The following is a 15,891-nucleotide window of genomic DNA, read 5'->3' as shown; positions in this document are numbered from 1 at the left end:
TTTTTTAGAACTTTTGGTGGACGGATCTTATTTAACGTTGTTTATAATTGGTTAATACTAAATTCTAAATTAATAAACTAATGATAATATTACTTTATCATTGGCTGATTCCAAGAATATTCAGAATTTCTTTTTTACCTTTTCGCAAAACTATAAATTTAACTAGTTACATATATATATATATATATATATATTAAGAACCGAATATAATAATAATTATTATTAATTCAATAATTAATATTATATTTATATAATATCACTTAAAGAAATATAAATAATATATACTTAAATTTTATTTAGATAATAGTTCAATAATAATAATATAATTTTTTAATAATTTTTATTTATATTTTTAAATACATAATATAATTTTTTAGTAGTTAAATTATAATTTTTAAAATTATATATTTTTTTTTTAATTTTTTCAAACTACCAGTTCGATAAATTTATGATGATTTAATAATTTTTTTTTTATATTTTTAATTTTATTTATTATTTACAATATTATCTTTCTCTTTAATTTTTTTATTCCATATTTTTTATATAAAAAAATATATTTATAGATTTAATTATATATAAATATATGTATATAATATATCTAGATATATATTTTATATTTTTACTTATACATTATACATATATATAATATTTTAATTATATATATGTATATAATATATTTAATTGTGTATAATTTATATATAAGGTCATATTTATTATTATTATTATTATTATTATGTACAATAAAATTAAAACAATTATATTATTTTATTAATTTAAATAAAAATAATTATCACTATCACATAATTATTATTTAAATAAAATTAAATTTAAATATTAATAAATTTTTGTACAAGTCATCCGATTTAAGGCGTTAAAAGTGCTAAGATGGGTACAGATTTGGATTTAGTATTTCAAAATACGTATGAAATCGACCTACTATTTATATAATTATATTTATTATAATAAATATTTAATATATATTGTTAAAAAAAAAAATGACTTGGTAATAATTTTTTAGAAAGAAAAGTACGTGGCGCACCGTTCCAATCATCGCTACGAAACAAAGGCATATTCTTTGGAATGTCCTCTTTTATCCCTTTTCAATTTTTTTATTTCGGTAAAATAATATTTCATAATTACCTCCGACTCCCAATTTTATTATTATTATTTTTCAGGTCGACCCACTTATCTTTTTATAATATTCACGTCCACTACATCTGGGCTCCTGTTACATGTGATCTTCACCAGTTGATTTATGTAACACGCGCGATCAAGTATTCCAAATCAGCGGCTGCGATTAGTTTTCTTGCTCGCGGCACTGTCACATGTGCTTTTTTCCAATTGGGAAACAGGAAGCAAAGTTTGAGGGAAGTGTGAGCGACGCGCGTGTTGGACGACTGGTACCACGCTCTATGTTTAAATGAAACGATGTAAGTTTGAAAATTATTTAAATAATATTAATTTTTTTATAATATCGTTTGTGTATTTGTTGTAATTTGAATTCTTTGCGGTTCTAAAGCATTTTTTTTTTATTTTTATAAATTTTTTTTTTTTAATAAAATATTTTTAAAAAAAAAAAAAAAACCAATAATTAATCACTCATCTGATTCCAATTAAACATTTTTCTGGGTAATATATTTTGACCATTTTAATTTTGAAATGCTTAATTTGGTAATTGACGGAGCTGCTCGTTACTTGGGAAAAACAAACAGTGAAGTTTCGTCACGACACGCCAAAGCATGCGTGTCTTACTTAGTCAAACCACTCCTCCATTTTCATTTTTCAGATTATTATTTTTTTAATTTTCATTTTTAAATAATATTCAAAATATTAATAAGCAAATACCAAATTAAGATTTTTTTGAAATTTAAAATTATTATTTTCATTTTTTTAATTTTAAAAAATTGGTCTCTATTTCTCTCTCTGTGTCTCGGAAGTGTCGCTTATATAAAGCGAGATGGGCAGACGCAGCAGCAAGCAGCAGGCAGCGAGCAGCAAGCAGCAGCAGCCACCCCCTCTTTATATAACTACCAGCGCCACCAGTTTCAGTTCAAAAACTCACAAACCGATTTCGCCTTTTTCCCTTTTTTCTTTGTTGTAACTGTCATTTGCCAAAAACGACTCACTATCAGAATCCACACACCCACTTTTCCCTCTTCGTCATCGCCATATACATATACACTCACATATATCTACACATATAAACCATACCTGCCTTATATTTAATCCAAATGAAAGTGGATAAACCCAATCAAGAGGAACGAAACGATCAGATGTGCAGGAGAATCGAGGTGGACGTCGTCGTCGACCAACGCGACTTCCTATCTCCGGAACCAGAATTACTTCCCGTCGCAGGAGAGGACCTTTCATTCATTCCTCCTTTGAACTTCTCTATGGTCGACAATGGTGTCTTCAGGTCTGGTTTCCCTGACTCCGCCAACTTCTCGTTTCTTCAAACACTTGGTCTTCGCTCCATCATGTAAGCATTTCCTCTTTTCCTCATACACACATGTTTTTTTTTTTTTTTCTTTTGTGCGGATATATATAGTGATTAATTTAGGGTTTTGGCTTTCCTTTTGGTTGTGTGTGAAGATGTATGTGTCCGGAGCCATATCCGGAGGCCAACATGGAGTTCCTTAAGTCTAATGGAATTAGGCTTTTCCAGTTCGGCATTGAAGGTTACAAGGTCAGTCTTAAGCAAATTCATCATGTTTTTTCTTCTCCTTTATTCTTTGCCGCTTTAGAGCCCGAAAATTAACCAGAGGAATCGGTTTTAGCTTCATCAATCAACTGTGATTTTGATCGTCTGCATTCAACTTTGTTAAAAACATTATTAGCGATGCTATTTCTTGTGTTTTCATTTAAAAAAGTTCTTCAAGATAAGATCGGAGCTCGGATTCTGTCCAAATTCCGGACGCATTAATATGTTATAGAAGTATTGCTGTAGTTGTACTTGGTTTCAAACTGGATGCTGGTTGTTTTGATTGCTTTGCCAAAAACACTCTGAATGGTTTGATGCAAGAAGGAATAGGGACAATACAATTGGTTAATGTTAATCACATTTACCGAGTAATAAATCTTAATCAGTTTTCTGATAACTCTTTAGTGGACGATAACACAGAATAGGATAAATTATATGGAATATGAGAGATAATAGAAAGTGAGACCTGAAATCAGGATGTCAGTCTTTTAAATAATTCACTAAATTATAATCATTGTTTCCAAAAGCTAAGATAGTAGGGAAGGGTCAATTATTATTTTAGTTTGTTTTAACACATGAAATAATTTTTTTTTTTAATAGAAATTCATACATTTTAATGATCAGATAACACTTGACACTACTTATAACATAACTAATAATATCACGGTATCATGAGGAGAACATAGGGGATGCACAACCCACTTGAACCCACACCCTCCTAGAAAGGGGGTGGTTGTACCAACCATCCGGTCAAGAAATAGTTGATACATATGAAGTATTGATTGTGTTGAATATTTACAGGTTTTTATTATAACTTGCAGCATTTATCATTCGTACTTCAATATGCATTTGCAACAACATTGAATCAGTAACGTTCAAGTTGAATTGTTTTACAAGTTAAACTGTTCCGTTTGTGTATTAGTATTGAAAGTTTAAGCGGGCTTGGGACTGCATCCATCAAAACTTTCACTTATCTTCTTTTTAATAGTCATTGTAAATTAATTTTTAGACATTTATTTAACTAAATAATGGTGATTTGTTTAAAAACAAGTCAGGTATATTTCTTTCAAAAGAAAAGTCAGGTATACATTTTTTTATTTTCAATATGTTTTAGTTCCTGATTTCCTGTTCATTTTGCTATATATGCTAGTTATATTTGTGCATGCGTGCACTGTTTCCTTTTTTTTTTTTTTGAGTAGCATGCATAATTTCACTAGAAAAAAATAAGTTTCAAATATACATATATGTAAGTTTTGATAAATCTATAGTACTCTCTGAAGAGTAATACACTCATCTTCAATTAGTAAGACTTTTTTTGTTTATCAGTTCTAGTTTAATGGCTATTAATAAAAATTAAAAAATTACAGCTGAAATTATACATGGCACAATACTCCTAATTTAAGTGGGGCACCATATGTTACCATGGATGAAATCATTTTAGATTCCTGACGTGCTGAATACCTCCTTCGGTGCTCTCTGAATTATTTCATGCAAGCTTCCTCTCAAATATTTATTGCTTGAATCATTTAAATTAATCACTGGCCAGATGCTTCCACCAGCTGAAAACTTTAAATTGTGGTATGGTAAATACACGCTGAGTTGGAATATTCAATCTTAAATGAAGATAATTATATCATAATTGATTTTGTAACAGCTTTCTCAGCTAGCACTTTACTCCCTCTTGTCAATAGTGTGATATTGTTGAATTAAGCATTACCATCGACTAGTTGCTTAACGTTTGCTTCTGGGCGTATTACCTCTGATACCCAAATCAGTCTGGTCATATAATTTGTTTTATGCTCTCTATTATTGTGTATTTAGACTTGCCCATTTTTAAGATCAATGTTTTATCTGTCTATATTGGACAATTCATTCAATTCTCTTAATGTTTATGACAGAAAAGATAAAGTAAATGGGTAGAGTAACAGGTAGTGGAGTTCAGCTGTGTTTATCATACTTGCTTATACATTGAATTATTAGGAGGTCCACCCCGACCTATACATCTATGTCCTGCCATTTTCGTTCTTATTATTTTGAAAGAATGCAAAACTATTGCAGGTGGACCATTTTATCTTTAAAAATTTCTACTAAATGCCTTTATAGCTAGGATGCTTTTTGTCTAGGAAAATCTCAAGCAGATACGCTTGAGGAAAAGCCTGGACAAATTGGACCAATTCTTGTCTTTCTCTCTCTCTCCCTTCTCCCCTCCTCTTATATTTTTCTGCTCACGAAATATTTAAACTTAATTGTACAAGCATCTAGCATAAGACCTGAGCAACAAGAACAGTCTTACAAAATTAAAGTTGAAAGTTTGTTTTGAAAGTCTCTGATTAAAAAAGGTCCTGAATAAGATGATAACAGTTCATTTGTGATAAAAGAACTAGTCTTGTAATTATAAAATGTTGATCTCAATCTCAGGGTAGCTTTTTCCATAGATCATCTGAAATCATTGCTGTTTCAACTTGTATTTTTTTCTGTTTATTAGACATTGTTATAGTTTTGCAAAGATAAATTTGGTTATCCTTGATATATTTGATGCTCCTTGTGTTGGGAGTATTTTTTTTAGTAAGTTCACATCTAAAGACAAATACAAAGAGAGGAAAATAGAAAAGAAAACACAGTAAAGTACATTTGTTAGCAGATATCCCAGATCAGAAGTTGGACTACAATCCTTGTTCTCATCTCTGGTACAGGATGTAATTCAATCTAGGCAAAGACCATCAAATCACAACCCACAAATGCTCTCTAGTTTAGAATGACTTCTCTGGAAGAGAAAGAAAGCAGAACCTGATAAACTCCACATGCAGATAATGACAGTTATCAGAATGTGGTAAGAGTTTGTTGGTCTATTTCCACAACTGCATCTTTTGAATATCCTTAAACCATGTGATTGAATCACATTTAACGACCTTTCTGCCATGCCCTGCTTGTGACCAGGCCCATCATGGATGTTGAAGCCTAAAAAGCAAATAGTATCAAAATATTAAAAGTCCCATGACAACAGTTCTTAATTTTCTTCCCATTTGGTTAGTTTGAGCAAAAAAGAAAATTATTACCACCTTTATATTTCAGCAAGGGCTAGGCCTTTTACATAGGGAATCAGTGGGCAGGAAAGGTTCTTTGCAAAATATTGCGACCTTAATCCTTAAGTTATGATCACGTCTATCATTTAAATTCTTTTTATTGTCTTATATGCTTATAATTTACAGTCCCTTTTCTTTTCTTCAACTTTCTCACTCTTTTCTCCTTAAAGATCTAAAGATGAAAAATAAGCAACTTTACTGAGAGAAGAAATTATTCAAGGTTCAATATTTACTTAATTTCTTAATATCTAAAACTTGTGCTGTCATCACATTTCCAAGGGACATTTAGCATGCACCTTTCTTCTAATCATTATATGCCATGATAGATTACTTTTAGTTCTTGTCCTATATTACTTAAACATTATTAGTAAAAATTGCTGTATGGAATTTCATTTTCTGGCATTGTAATATTTAAGAAATCCCCTTTTTGAGTTATTCCTTTGATGCAATCAGCTTGTCATGAAATTCTTGTAGAGTGCTTACACTTACGGTAGTAGGTAAAATGCAGCCAGAGTAATCTTCTTGGTTCATATTTCACCAGTTGAAATAAAAAAGAAGACGAGGAAAGAGAGAACAGCGAAAAGGAGAAAAGTGAGAGTTCCGCATAAAGTAATTTTCAACATAACCTTGTGTGGGCAAAGGCATAAGCATTATCCTATGGATCTGTTTGCTTAGATCTGGTGTAGAAAATAACTAAAACTGGCTGTTCTTATAAAATCTTGCAGACCAGCTTTTCTATACAAATTTCATGTTTTGATTTTCAAGTGTTTGAAATCTTTTATCTCATTGCCGAAAGAACATTCTCTATCCTTTTGTGAAAACTATTTATACTGGTCATGTAAAGGAGCAGGAGAGTTCTAATTGTAGTTGATAATTTGAAATAGTTGAGCTGATACATACAATTGTAAATTCAGGAGCCTTTCGTAAATATTCCGGAGGATACCATTCGCGAGGCACTAAAAGTTGTTCTAGGTACATGCCCTAAAGACAGGATTTTTCACACGTTCTGGTTGAATTTCAGTGCTGTTCACTTGTAATTTGTTTTAATTGACTGTTCATCTCCTTTTGATGCAGATGTGAAAAATCACCCAGTTTTGATTCATTGTAAACGGGGGAAGGTATGCAAATGATTCATATTCCTTTCTTTCTCTCCCTCCCCTCTCTTTTGATCTCCATCTATCTTTTCATATCTCCTTTTTCTTTGCCTGATGTTTAAATTCAACTTCTACTAAGCTTCATATCGGTGTTTACTTTTCTACTTGCAGCACCGAACTGGTTGTCTTGTGGGATGTTTGAGGAAATTGCAAAGGTGGTGCCTGTCATCTATCTTCGACGAGTACCAGCGTTTTGCTGCTGCAAAAGCCAGAGTTTCAGATCAGAGGTTTATGGAATTGTTCGACACGTCCAGCTTGAAGCATCTGCCAATGTCATTTTCATGTTCAAAGAGGTAACTGGATATTGGTTTTGCTTCCTTATGATAGCAGAGGAGAATCGTAGGTACCTGTAGGCTGTGTGGAATAAAGTAGGAAAAGGTGATGAGTTCCTAGGTTGCATTTTGGCGGCGAAGGAATTTTTTTCCCTTTTCCCCTCCTGAGAATAAATTGGCAATATATTTTATGTTAGCATGTTCAGCAGCCCGATTTCTCTGCCTTCTATCCATTGTTGCTCTGTACTCCCTGTCTTGTATTTTCTTTCCATTTTGTTTGTTATAACTAGGCAGCCACCGTTTGTCGCCACAACAATTTCCACATAGAACTGGGTAGAGTTGTGCTCTATATTGTAACTAGATTTGTTTGAGCTTTGTAGACTATGCCAGGTTGTGTACACAGATCAAGAAAACAGTCTCTCCAACACCAGTTAATATGGAAGGCAAGACAAGGCAATTACATAATTGCTTAATGTATGGGAGAATCTTAGTTGTAATATGAAGTGTTGAAACTTACCAATTAGATATTGTTCGACCAAGAATTGCCTATTAGATCTTGGGAGCTAATCCGTTTATAAGAATTGAATATGCAATTATTAAAATTAGAATCAAAATTTTGTATTAAAAAAAATATGTGATTGTTAAAATTTTATATAAAAAATTAAATTATTTATTATTAGTAATTATAATTTAAAATTTTGAAAATATGTTATTCAACTCTGGAAATAACAGTCTTAGATTTAAAAAAATAATAAAAAATAAAAAAAGGAGAGAAGGGAAAGAAAATCACATGCTTTCATATATTATTGGATTAGCGAGGGAATTCATGGATAATGAAAGAGAGAGTGATTGTAAAAAATGAGGGATGCAGTTTGAAATATGTATATGTACATGTGTGTGTGTGTGTGTGTATATATATAAGGATCGGGTTTGATGAGAGAGAGAGAGGATGCGTAGAGACTTAAAAATAAAAAAATGGAGAAGTATCCAACCTCAATTTCAGCGGCCTGTTTCGGAAGATAAGTTCAATTTTAGAAGCCAAAGGAATCTTTTTATAATCATTCAATTCAGTGGTGAACATAAAACAAATGATTAGTTTAGAAATGATGATTCGTAGACATCTTCATGATTTAATATATGTCTTCTCTTCTCTTATCTTCAATCCTTCACGAACCTTTTTGTTGCCCAAGTACTCTACTATTTTATTCAATCATCATTCCATGTTTGATTTTAATTCTTACTCACTTCACTTTAAGAGTTTTATATTGTAAATTGCTTATAAATTTTTAAACATATTAATACATCCATCCATTTGTAAATCTATACTTTGTTTAGTTTTAAACAAAATTCATTATTAAAAAAAAAAAAAAAACCCCAAAAAAAAATATGAATTTCTCTCTTCATAAAATTATATTTATTATTATTTTCCTCGATAATCCTAACCGTCCTTTTTACTCGTTAGTGGTCGGCATGTGCTTTCACTTAATTAGACATGTTCTCTATTGTCGCTAAGCTTTAGCACTTGGTGCGGTCGACATATGCTTTTAATTGTGTCAGCACACACCCACATATATGTATATATAGTTCCAAACAGCGATGATAATTAGTGGTCCCCACACGTGCTTGTATTTCTGTCATTATTAATTCCTTAAAGATTCTTTTAAAGCTTCGGCCATGTAATTAATTTGTTTAAACGAGAGTGACAGTTAATTTAGTTGGTGAATTCTGACAAAAGTAATTAACTTGTGCTTTTTAATTTTAAAAACTGAAAATTGGAAATAATTTTTTATTTTTTAGACTTAAAAAAGAAATGTTCCTTTTTTGCAGGAACAGATCTATCTCCCCTGACCCCATTAATAATAAATTAAAAGAAAAAAAGAACCGAAAGACAAAAAAGATTTGTCTTTATTAGATTAAATAGCATTGCAGGATGGTTTAATTTTGTTCCTGTCTACAAACAATAACTCTATATACGACACCGTTTTCCCACACTCCAACAATCCTTTTTACTCTTTACTTAATCTTCACCATAAAATACCCAATTAAATATCTCCTCTTTCACTTCCATCTTTTTTATAACTATATTTTTCTAAATCAAGCCCAAGTAGTGAATTTGATGCCCGCCCCGGTTTAAGATTTAAGCTTTTGCGGCCGCTTTCATGGCATCAAATCTCGGCTCCTTGGCCTGAAACTTCAACCCAGCATACAGCTTCATGTAATCCTCGAACACGAATTTCGGGTACGCTGTTTTCTTCTCCTCTGTTTCTTTCTCCACCAATATCGGCGCCGGATAAATCACGGCGTCGCTTCCGGGGTTGTAGAAAGAAGCTATCGACATCCTCGTCCCGTCGGTTTGTGCCACCACTCTGTGCTCCACGCTCTTGTATTTCCCGTTGGTAATCACCTGCAACAATTCCAAGAAACTCGGTATTTCATCTCTCTGTAATGGAACTCATCAAAACACCCAGATGAAAATTTGTGTTAATTACCTCGAGTTGGTCGCCGAGGTTGACGACAATGGAGTGGCGCATTGGTGGAACATCAACCCATTTGCCGTCTTTGAGGAGTTGGAGGCCGCTGACTTTGTCGTCCTGGAAGAGCAAGATGATGCCGCCGGCGTCGGTGTGTGCCCGGAGCCCTTTGATCAAGTTTGGTTTAGGGCATGGAGGGTAGTTGCTGACTTTGGTGCCGAAAGTTGGACCTCTTGACCCGTAAAATGCTTTTTTCAAATACCCTTTTTCCAGCCCGAGATTCTCGCATAACAAATCAAGAAGCTCCTCTGCTATTTTCTCCAGTTTCAGAGCAAATTCTTTCATCACTTTCCTGCAATAATTGACAAAGAAATTGATTAATAAAATACCCATTTGCGGACAGTCAGTGGCTTTTACCAGTGTTAATGTAATATAATACAGACGGGTCGGTTTTGCGTTTATGTGTGTGTGTGTGTGTGTGTGTGTGTGTGTGTGTGTGTGTATGTATATATGTATTACCTGTATTCATCGTCGAGATCTGGAATCTCAGCTATGTTAGGCTCAGGGAGATGGCGTATGAAAAAGGTGCTTTCCCAGTCCATATCAGTGACCTCTGTTTGGATACCATCTAAGCCCTTGCTCGCCATTATTTCCTTGAATCTCTGCTCCATGCATTTTCTGTAGTGCCCTTTTGTCAATCTTTCGACAGTGTCCAGCAGCTCAATTGGGATCCCATGATTCACCAGCTGCAATTTTTTTTTTTTGGTCAAAACCAGATAATCAACCAAGACCAAATTCGTAGTACCAAAAATTTGAGCAGAAAACAGCGCAAGAATTTATAATAGAAAAATACAGCTGATCAGAAAACAGAGCAAAAATGGGGGAGAGAGAGCTTAGCTTAAACATGAACTGAAAAGAAAGATGAGTGTTGGGAGTTTGAGAGGATGTTTAATGGGTACCTCAAAGAAACCCCAGTTCTCACAAGCATCTTCAATCTTCTTCATGGTAGCAGCTCTCTCCTCACCGTTGAGACCCTCCATGTTGATGACTGGGAAGTTCTCCATCTCTGCAGAAAGAATTTCTCGGGAAGAAATCGTCGAAACTTTTTCTGGGTTTGTTTGTAAATAAAGTTTTTGATGTGTTTGGTGTTGTTTATGAATGCAGACTCGAGAGATTTGATAAGCAATTTATAGAGGTTGATCCAGAATGAAGACAGAAATAGGAGTAGCCCGCGAAGGCAAGTGGAAGTGGGTTTTGGAGTCTCATAAAAATAAATAAATAAATAAATTATTTTTCAAAAAAAAAATATATATATATATCAAAGATTAACTGAAAATTAAAAAGAAAATAATAGAGTCTAATTTGTTGACCCGACCCAGGAGACGAAGACCGTTAAATTACGTGACTTATTGGGTCGTTTTACTGAATGGGGGCCCCAGTAAACCAATAGGTGGAAGGTGCTTAGATACTGCCCGAGTGACTGTGCTGCAATGTGGTTTTGACGGTATCTAGTCCGCCGATCATGGACCGTCCATTTCTTTCCAACTGGTTACGTGCATGATTATTAATTGATGAAGGACGCAGACACTTTTAAAGCAAATTAAAAATGTAGTAATCTAATTTATTAATTAGAAAATAATTAAATGAAGTTTTTCAAATTATTGTATAAGAATCTACACACATTAATTAATAAAATGTATCCGATAAATACTTATGGTTTATTATTTATTTATTTCAATGTTTAATGCTGCTTGAAAAATAATTTTATGGCTAATGTACTATATATATATATATATATATATAAATACGTTTTGCACGTGGGGCTGCGAAGTGCGATACGTACGCTTTGAACGTTATATTTGACAGCACGATTTCCCTATAATTACTAGAATGCCCTTCGCCATTCTCGTTTAATTCTGGAAATAATGAATATTCCTGACACATTACTATAAATAATGTCGTCATAATTTAATAAAAGTTTTAAACGAATTAAAATAATCAATAAGAATATTCCCAAAAAAAAAATATATGATTTTTTAACGTCATTAATCTTTTTATTTCCAAGAAAATTATTATTAATATATTTGGTGGGTGAAAAGATAATAACTCTAGCACTTTTTTTTTCACACTTTTTTTCCCCAGAAGCAGCAAATCTGATGTAGGACCGACAACTTAAATCAAGCAGTATAATTAATTAATAAACTTTGGCTCTAGATTCCATTTATAATCGCAACTTTTGGCTTTTAATGTACATACATATTATATTAAAATTAAATAAGAACCGTTGAATAATATTTTAATTATGTTGATATTTAGGCGACATGCCATTTTCATACTAATTGCCTCGCAGCGGAGAGACAGTAATTAATCTCTCTAAATAATTATAAACGTTAATTATTGCTGGGTTCCTCTCCCAATCAAACTCTACTTAATCCTCCTCCTCATCGTTCATAATATATAAGTTAATCAGCTATTACACAGATTGGTTGCCTGATTAAACAATTAATTAAAAAACCTTAATTAATTAACGTATATTATCAGTCAGGCAAAAGAGGTCGGTAGGTAGGTCCTGGAAACTAAAAGCACGCTGCATGTATTATTATTATCACTATGTTACCCAATAGCTGCTTCCATTAACCATATATATATATTAAAAAATATTTAATTATAATATTTTTAGTAATTAAAAATGCATATTTAATCATTCAAATATCTATATAGAAGAGGTACAAAGTTGGAATACAATTCGAGCTTTTAATTTCTATTATTATTATTATTATTCTTTTACACAATAATGAATGTTGTTGAATGTTAATATTGATATGTCCGTCCTTTCACTGTATAGTCAGTCTACATGCAACGTTTTTATATTTATATCATTCTGTCCCAGTGAGCTATACGTGGGGTGGGCGACAGAGACAAAGCTTTTCAATTATTCATGTCACCCACACACACACACATATATATATATATATATATATATTACGATATAATATCAACCGTGCAATAAGAATAAATAAAAATATTTTTTTAAAAATTATTAACTTTGTGTACTAATATATATCTCCCGTCTCCAAGCTTTTGAAGAAACTGAAGTTAATTTTCCATATATAAAGTAATTAATAATTATTATATTTTTTTCTTTGTAAAAAATTATAAATTTGAAAGTAAAAAATAAAAATTTATGTACCGCATTATTTAGATGATATTTAAATAAAATGCTTGATAGATCTTCACACGTGCGTATATACATCTGTTTATGTATATATATATATATATATATATTATAAGTATATTTTCTCAATAAGTACCGAACATTAATATTCAAAATTGTTTAAGATTGCAAACGTGGATTTGTTAGCCTTCAGGAATTGCGTACAGGTTTCATCCATATATTTTGATACTAAATTCCAAGCCGGAGTTTTCTTGTTGACATGGAAATTCTCGTTAAAAAGAATAATATATATATACACACACACACGCATATACACATTTCTCTCAAAATATGTTTTTCTTGGAACACAAACGTAATTTTAAAATGAGGAAATATTTAGAATGAATTCAACATGGGCTAGGAAATTAAACAAGTACGATAATATATAATAATATTTAAACAAGTGGATCAATTAACATATATATGTATGTATATGTATATGCATAGACACAAACATTGTATTATACATATTTGACTATACTTAACCTACATATCATGCAATGTATTATTCAATGAAAATATATTATGAAATAGCAACTACATACATACATAGATATATATATATAACAAAAACAAATGAGAGCATGATCTTACTTGTCACGGCGGCTTTTGGTGTTGGATCTGATGTGATTTATATTCCTAAACATTAATTTAATTTGTTTGGCTACAACTGTTAATTAGACGTGGAAAGTGGGAATTCTCTTCCAATTTTCTGTAATTTTAATTTAGTTTCCCGATCCGAACGAAGGAGGAGGAGGAGGAGGAGGAGGAGAATAAAAAAGGTTTCCTGTTTTAGTAGATTCAAAGAGTGGAGAGGGAGAGACGCAAACACCAAATTATCGACTTGATAGAAATCCTCTTCAATGTAACGTAGGCGGCGGCATGTACGGATTACACACAGCATAAATTTCATTGAAGAAATTCTTTTTTTTTTTTTTTTTAAAGAATTAAATTAAATTAAGAGAAATACGTGAATAAATCTCCTTTTTGTTCTTGAAGATCTTCAAGTCGCTTTGGTTTCTCTAACATTTCTAAGTTTTAGGCCTCTTTGTCCTCTGAAAGTACTGAAAAACCAAAAACGAAAATGTCTTAATAAATGGAGCAGTTCTAACTGGAACAAGAGTGGGTTGTGAATTATTTGGAGGCAGAAATATAAAGAGGTGTAGGTTTGAGTTTTGTGTAAGAAAAGAGAGGTAGATTTAAAGATTTGGGAATTCTTGGGGAATGATAGATTTGCAGATTACCCACTGTATAGAAAATTACTTTTTTTACTTTAGCTTATCTTAAGTGCAAGGCATGTGCCTCCACTGTCAAATTAGCATTTAATTTTTAACAGAATGTTCTATTTACTGCATGGATGTAGTCCAGGGACAAGGTCTTAATTTAGATCCTCCAAATACAATACATAATAGTTTTTGCAGCTTGCCCACATTGCTTTTAAGTCTATTGTTAATTGAGATTCTCCAAAAGTAAATACATACTAGTTTTCGTAACTTCCCCTTTTTTCTTTTGTCAGTTATTGTGTTAATTATATGCAATGAAATTCATCTGGTAGTTGAACTACTATGACTATGGCTCTAGCATTTAGCACTTACACATTTTGGGTCCTCCGACAACTTTTGATTAACTGCTACTATATCCCCCAACTGTGGCTAGTCCCACAAGGGTTTCAATACTATAGGAACCTCTCCTATTCTGCAAGGGGGGAAAAAACCCATAGATCCTGTTTCTGTTCATTTGAACTTAGGTATTACCTTTAGCTCTGTGAACATTGTTTTTTCTCCTTAGCATTCATCAACTTGTTTAAATGTGTTGAAAATTTTGATGAATAATGAGAGGAAAAATAGTCCTTATAATGGTTCATATTCACATTATAAATCAAATTTAACAAAAATGATGATAGAACTGAAAGCCTGTAATGAATTGCTCAAGGATCTCAACTTCCTACTTGGTAGTTCAGGGACCTAAATGATGGAGTCTGCAGTATTGGAGAAAACATTTTCTAGTATCTTACGCAGGTTTATGAGCCAATGATGTTTCCTCTTTGCACTAGTTATTGGCAGAGCAAACTTCCCTGGTGTCATCATAAAACGGAGGCTTGTAGGCTAAGCATGGAATTACCATCATTGTTACTATGGCTCTGATTTGCCTTTCAATCCAAGATGTGGGACTGTGGGAAGATTGAATGAATGACTGGAATGTTAACTTGGGACCTAATGTTATTTAGGCTGTGTTTGGAACAAGTGAACTTAACTTAAGGAGGGTGAGGATACAAACCCCTCACAAAATGAGAATTGAGACAGTACATTGACCTCTTAGACAATTATAAATGTACTTGAGACGATACATTTCGAATATCACTAATTTAGATGGAATTTAAAATAGATTGTCTCAATTCTGCTTAGAATTATCTAAGAGGTTCATTTTATCATTGTACAAGGGATTAGCATTATTTTATAATTAATATAAGTGACAGTATTCTAATGAACTCCATAAACCAAAAATGAGTATTTTACCTTTATAGATTGATGATAGTGCCTCATTAGCTATATTTGGTGGTGTTATGTTAGAAATACATGGAAGGTTAAGCTGCAAAATCCTCTGTTCAATGTGTTAACAGGTTCGTACTTTTAAAGGTCATCAAAATGAGAAGAACTTTGTAGGTCTCACCGTCAATAGTGAGTACATTGCATGTGGAAGCGAAACCAATGAAGTATACGTCTACCATAAGGTATTCGAAAATACTTTAAAACAACTTAATTCATGCATTTTCTCATGGGAACTAACTCTGAGTATTTTTGGTACTCTGCAGGAAATCTCCAAACCTGTAACATGGCACAGATTTGGTTCACCTGACACAGATGATCATGACGAAGATGCAGGATCTTACTTCATCAGTGCTGTGTGCTGGAAGAGCGATACACCTACAATGCTAACTGCTAACAGTCAAGGGACGATCAAGGTGCTGGTGCTTGCAGCTTAAATCAATCTGAAAA

General features: G+C 32.4%; 2 protein-coding genes and 1 long non-coding RNA gene across 3 annotated transcripts; 2 read left to right on the top strand and 1 right to left on the bottom strand.

Moving 5' to 3' along the window:
* Positions 1-1,957: 1,957 nt before the first annotated feature.
* On the top strand, positions 1,958-7,752 carry LOC110808813 (inositol diphosphatase DSP1-like). The gene is made up of 5 exons (XM_022034422.2): positions 1,958-2,479; positions 2,593-2,686; positions 6,699-6,756; positions 6,859-6,902; positions 7,050-7,752. Exons 1-5 carry the CDS (start codon positions 2,232-2,234, stop codon positions 7,233-7,235), a joined length of 630 nt encoding a protein of 209 aa, XP_021890114.1. The 5' UTR covers positions 1,958-2,231; the 3' UTR covers positions 7,236-7,752.
* A 1,345-nt stretch (positions 7,753-9,097) lies between these two features.
* Positions 9,098-10,851, bottom strand: LOC148266681 (1-aminocyclopropane-1-carboxylate oxidase). Its single transcript, XM_088215636.1, has 4 exons — positions 10,641-10,851; positions 10,201-10,427; positions 9,700-10,033; positions 9,098-9,614 (listed from the first exon to the last, which is right to left on the bottom strand). The coding sequence occupies exons 1-4, from the start codon at positions 10,743-10,745 to the stop codon at positions 9,348-9,350; spliced, it is 933 nt and encodes a 310-aa protein (XP_088071762.1). The 5' UTR covers positions 10,746-10,851; the 3' UTR covers positions 9,098-9,347.
* A 3,030-nt stretch (positions 10,852-13,881) lies between these two features.
* Positions 13,882-15,891, top strand: LOC110808836 (uncharacterized). The gene is made up of 2 exons (XR_002538699.2): positions 13,882-15,626; positions 15,708-15,891. It is a non-coding gene; the product is annotated as an uncharacterized LOC110808836 (long non-coding RNA).

The sequence above is a fragment of the Carica papaya genome, chromosome 3 (genome assembly GCF_054855325.1).
Source record: "Carica papaya isolate Zhongbai chromosome 3, ASM5485532v1, whole genome shotgun sequence".
NCBI lineage: Eukaryota > Viridiplantae > Streptophyta > Magnoliopsida > Brassicales > Caricaceae > Carica > Carica papaya.
The sequence above is the reverse complement of the archived record's forward strand: the minus strand, read 5'-3'. Positions and strand labels throughout refer to the sequence as shown.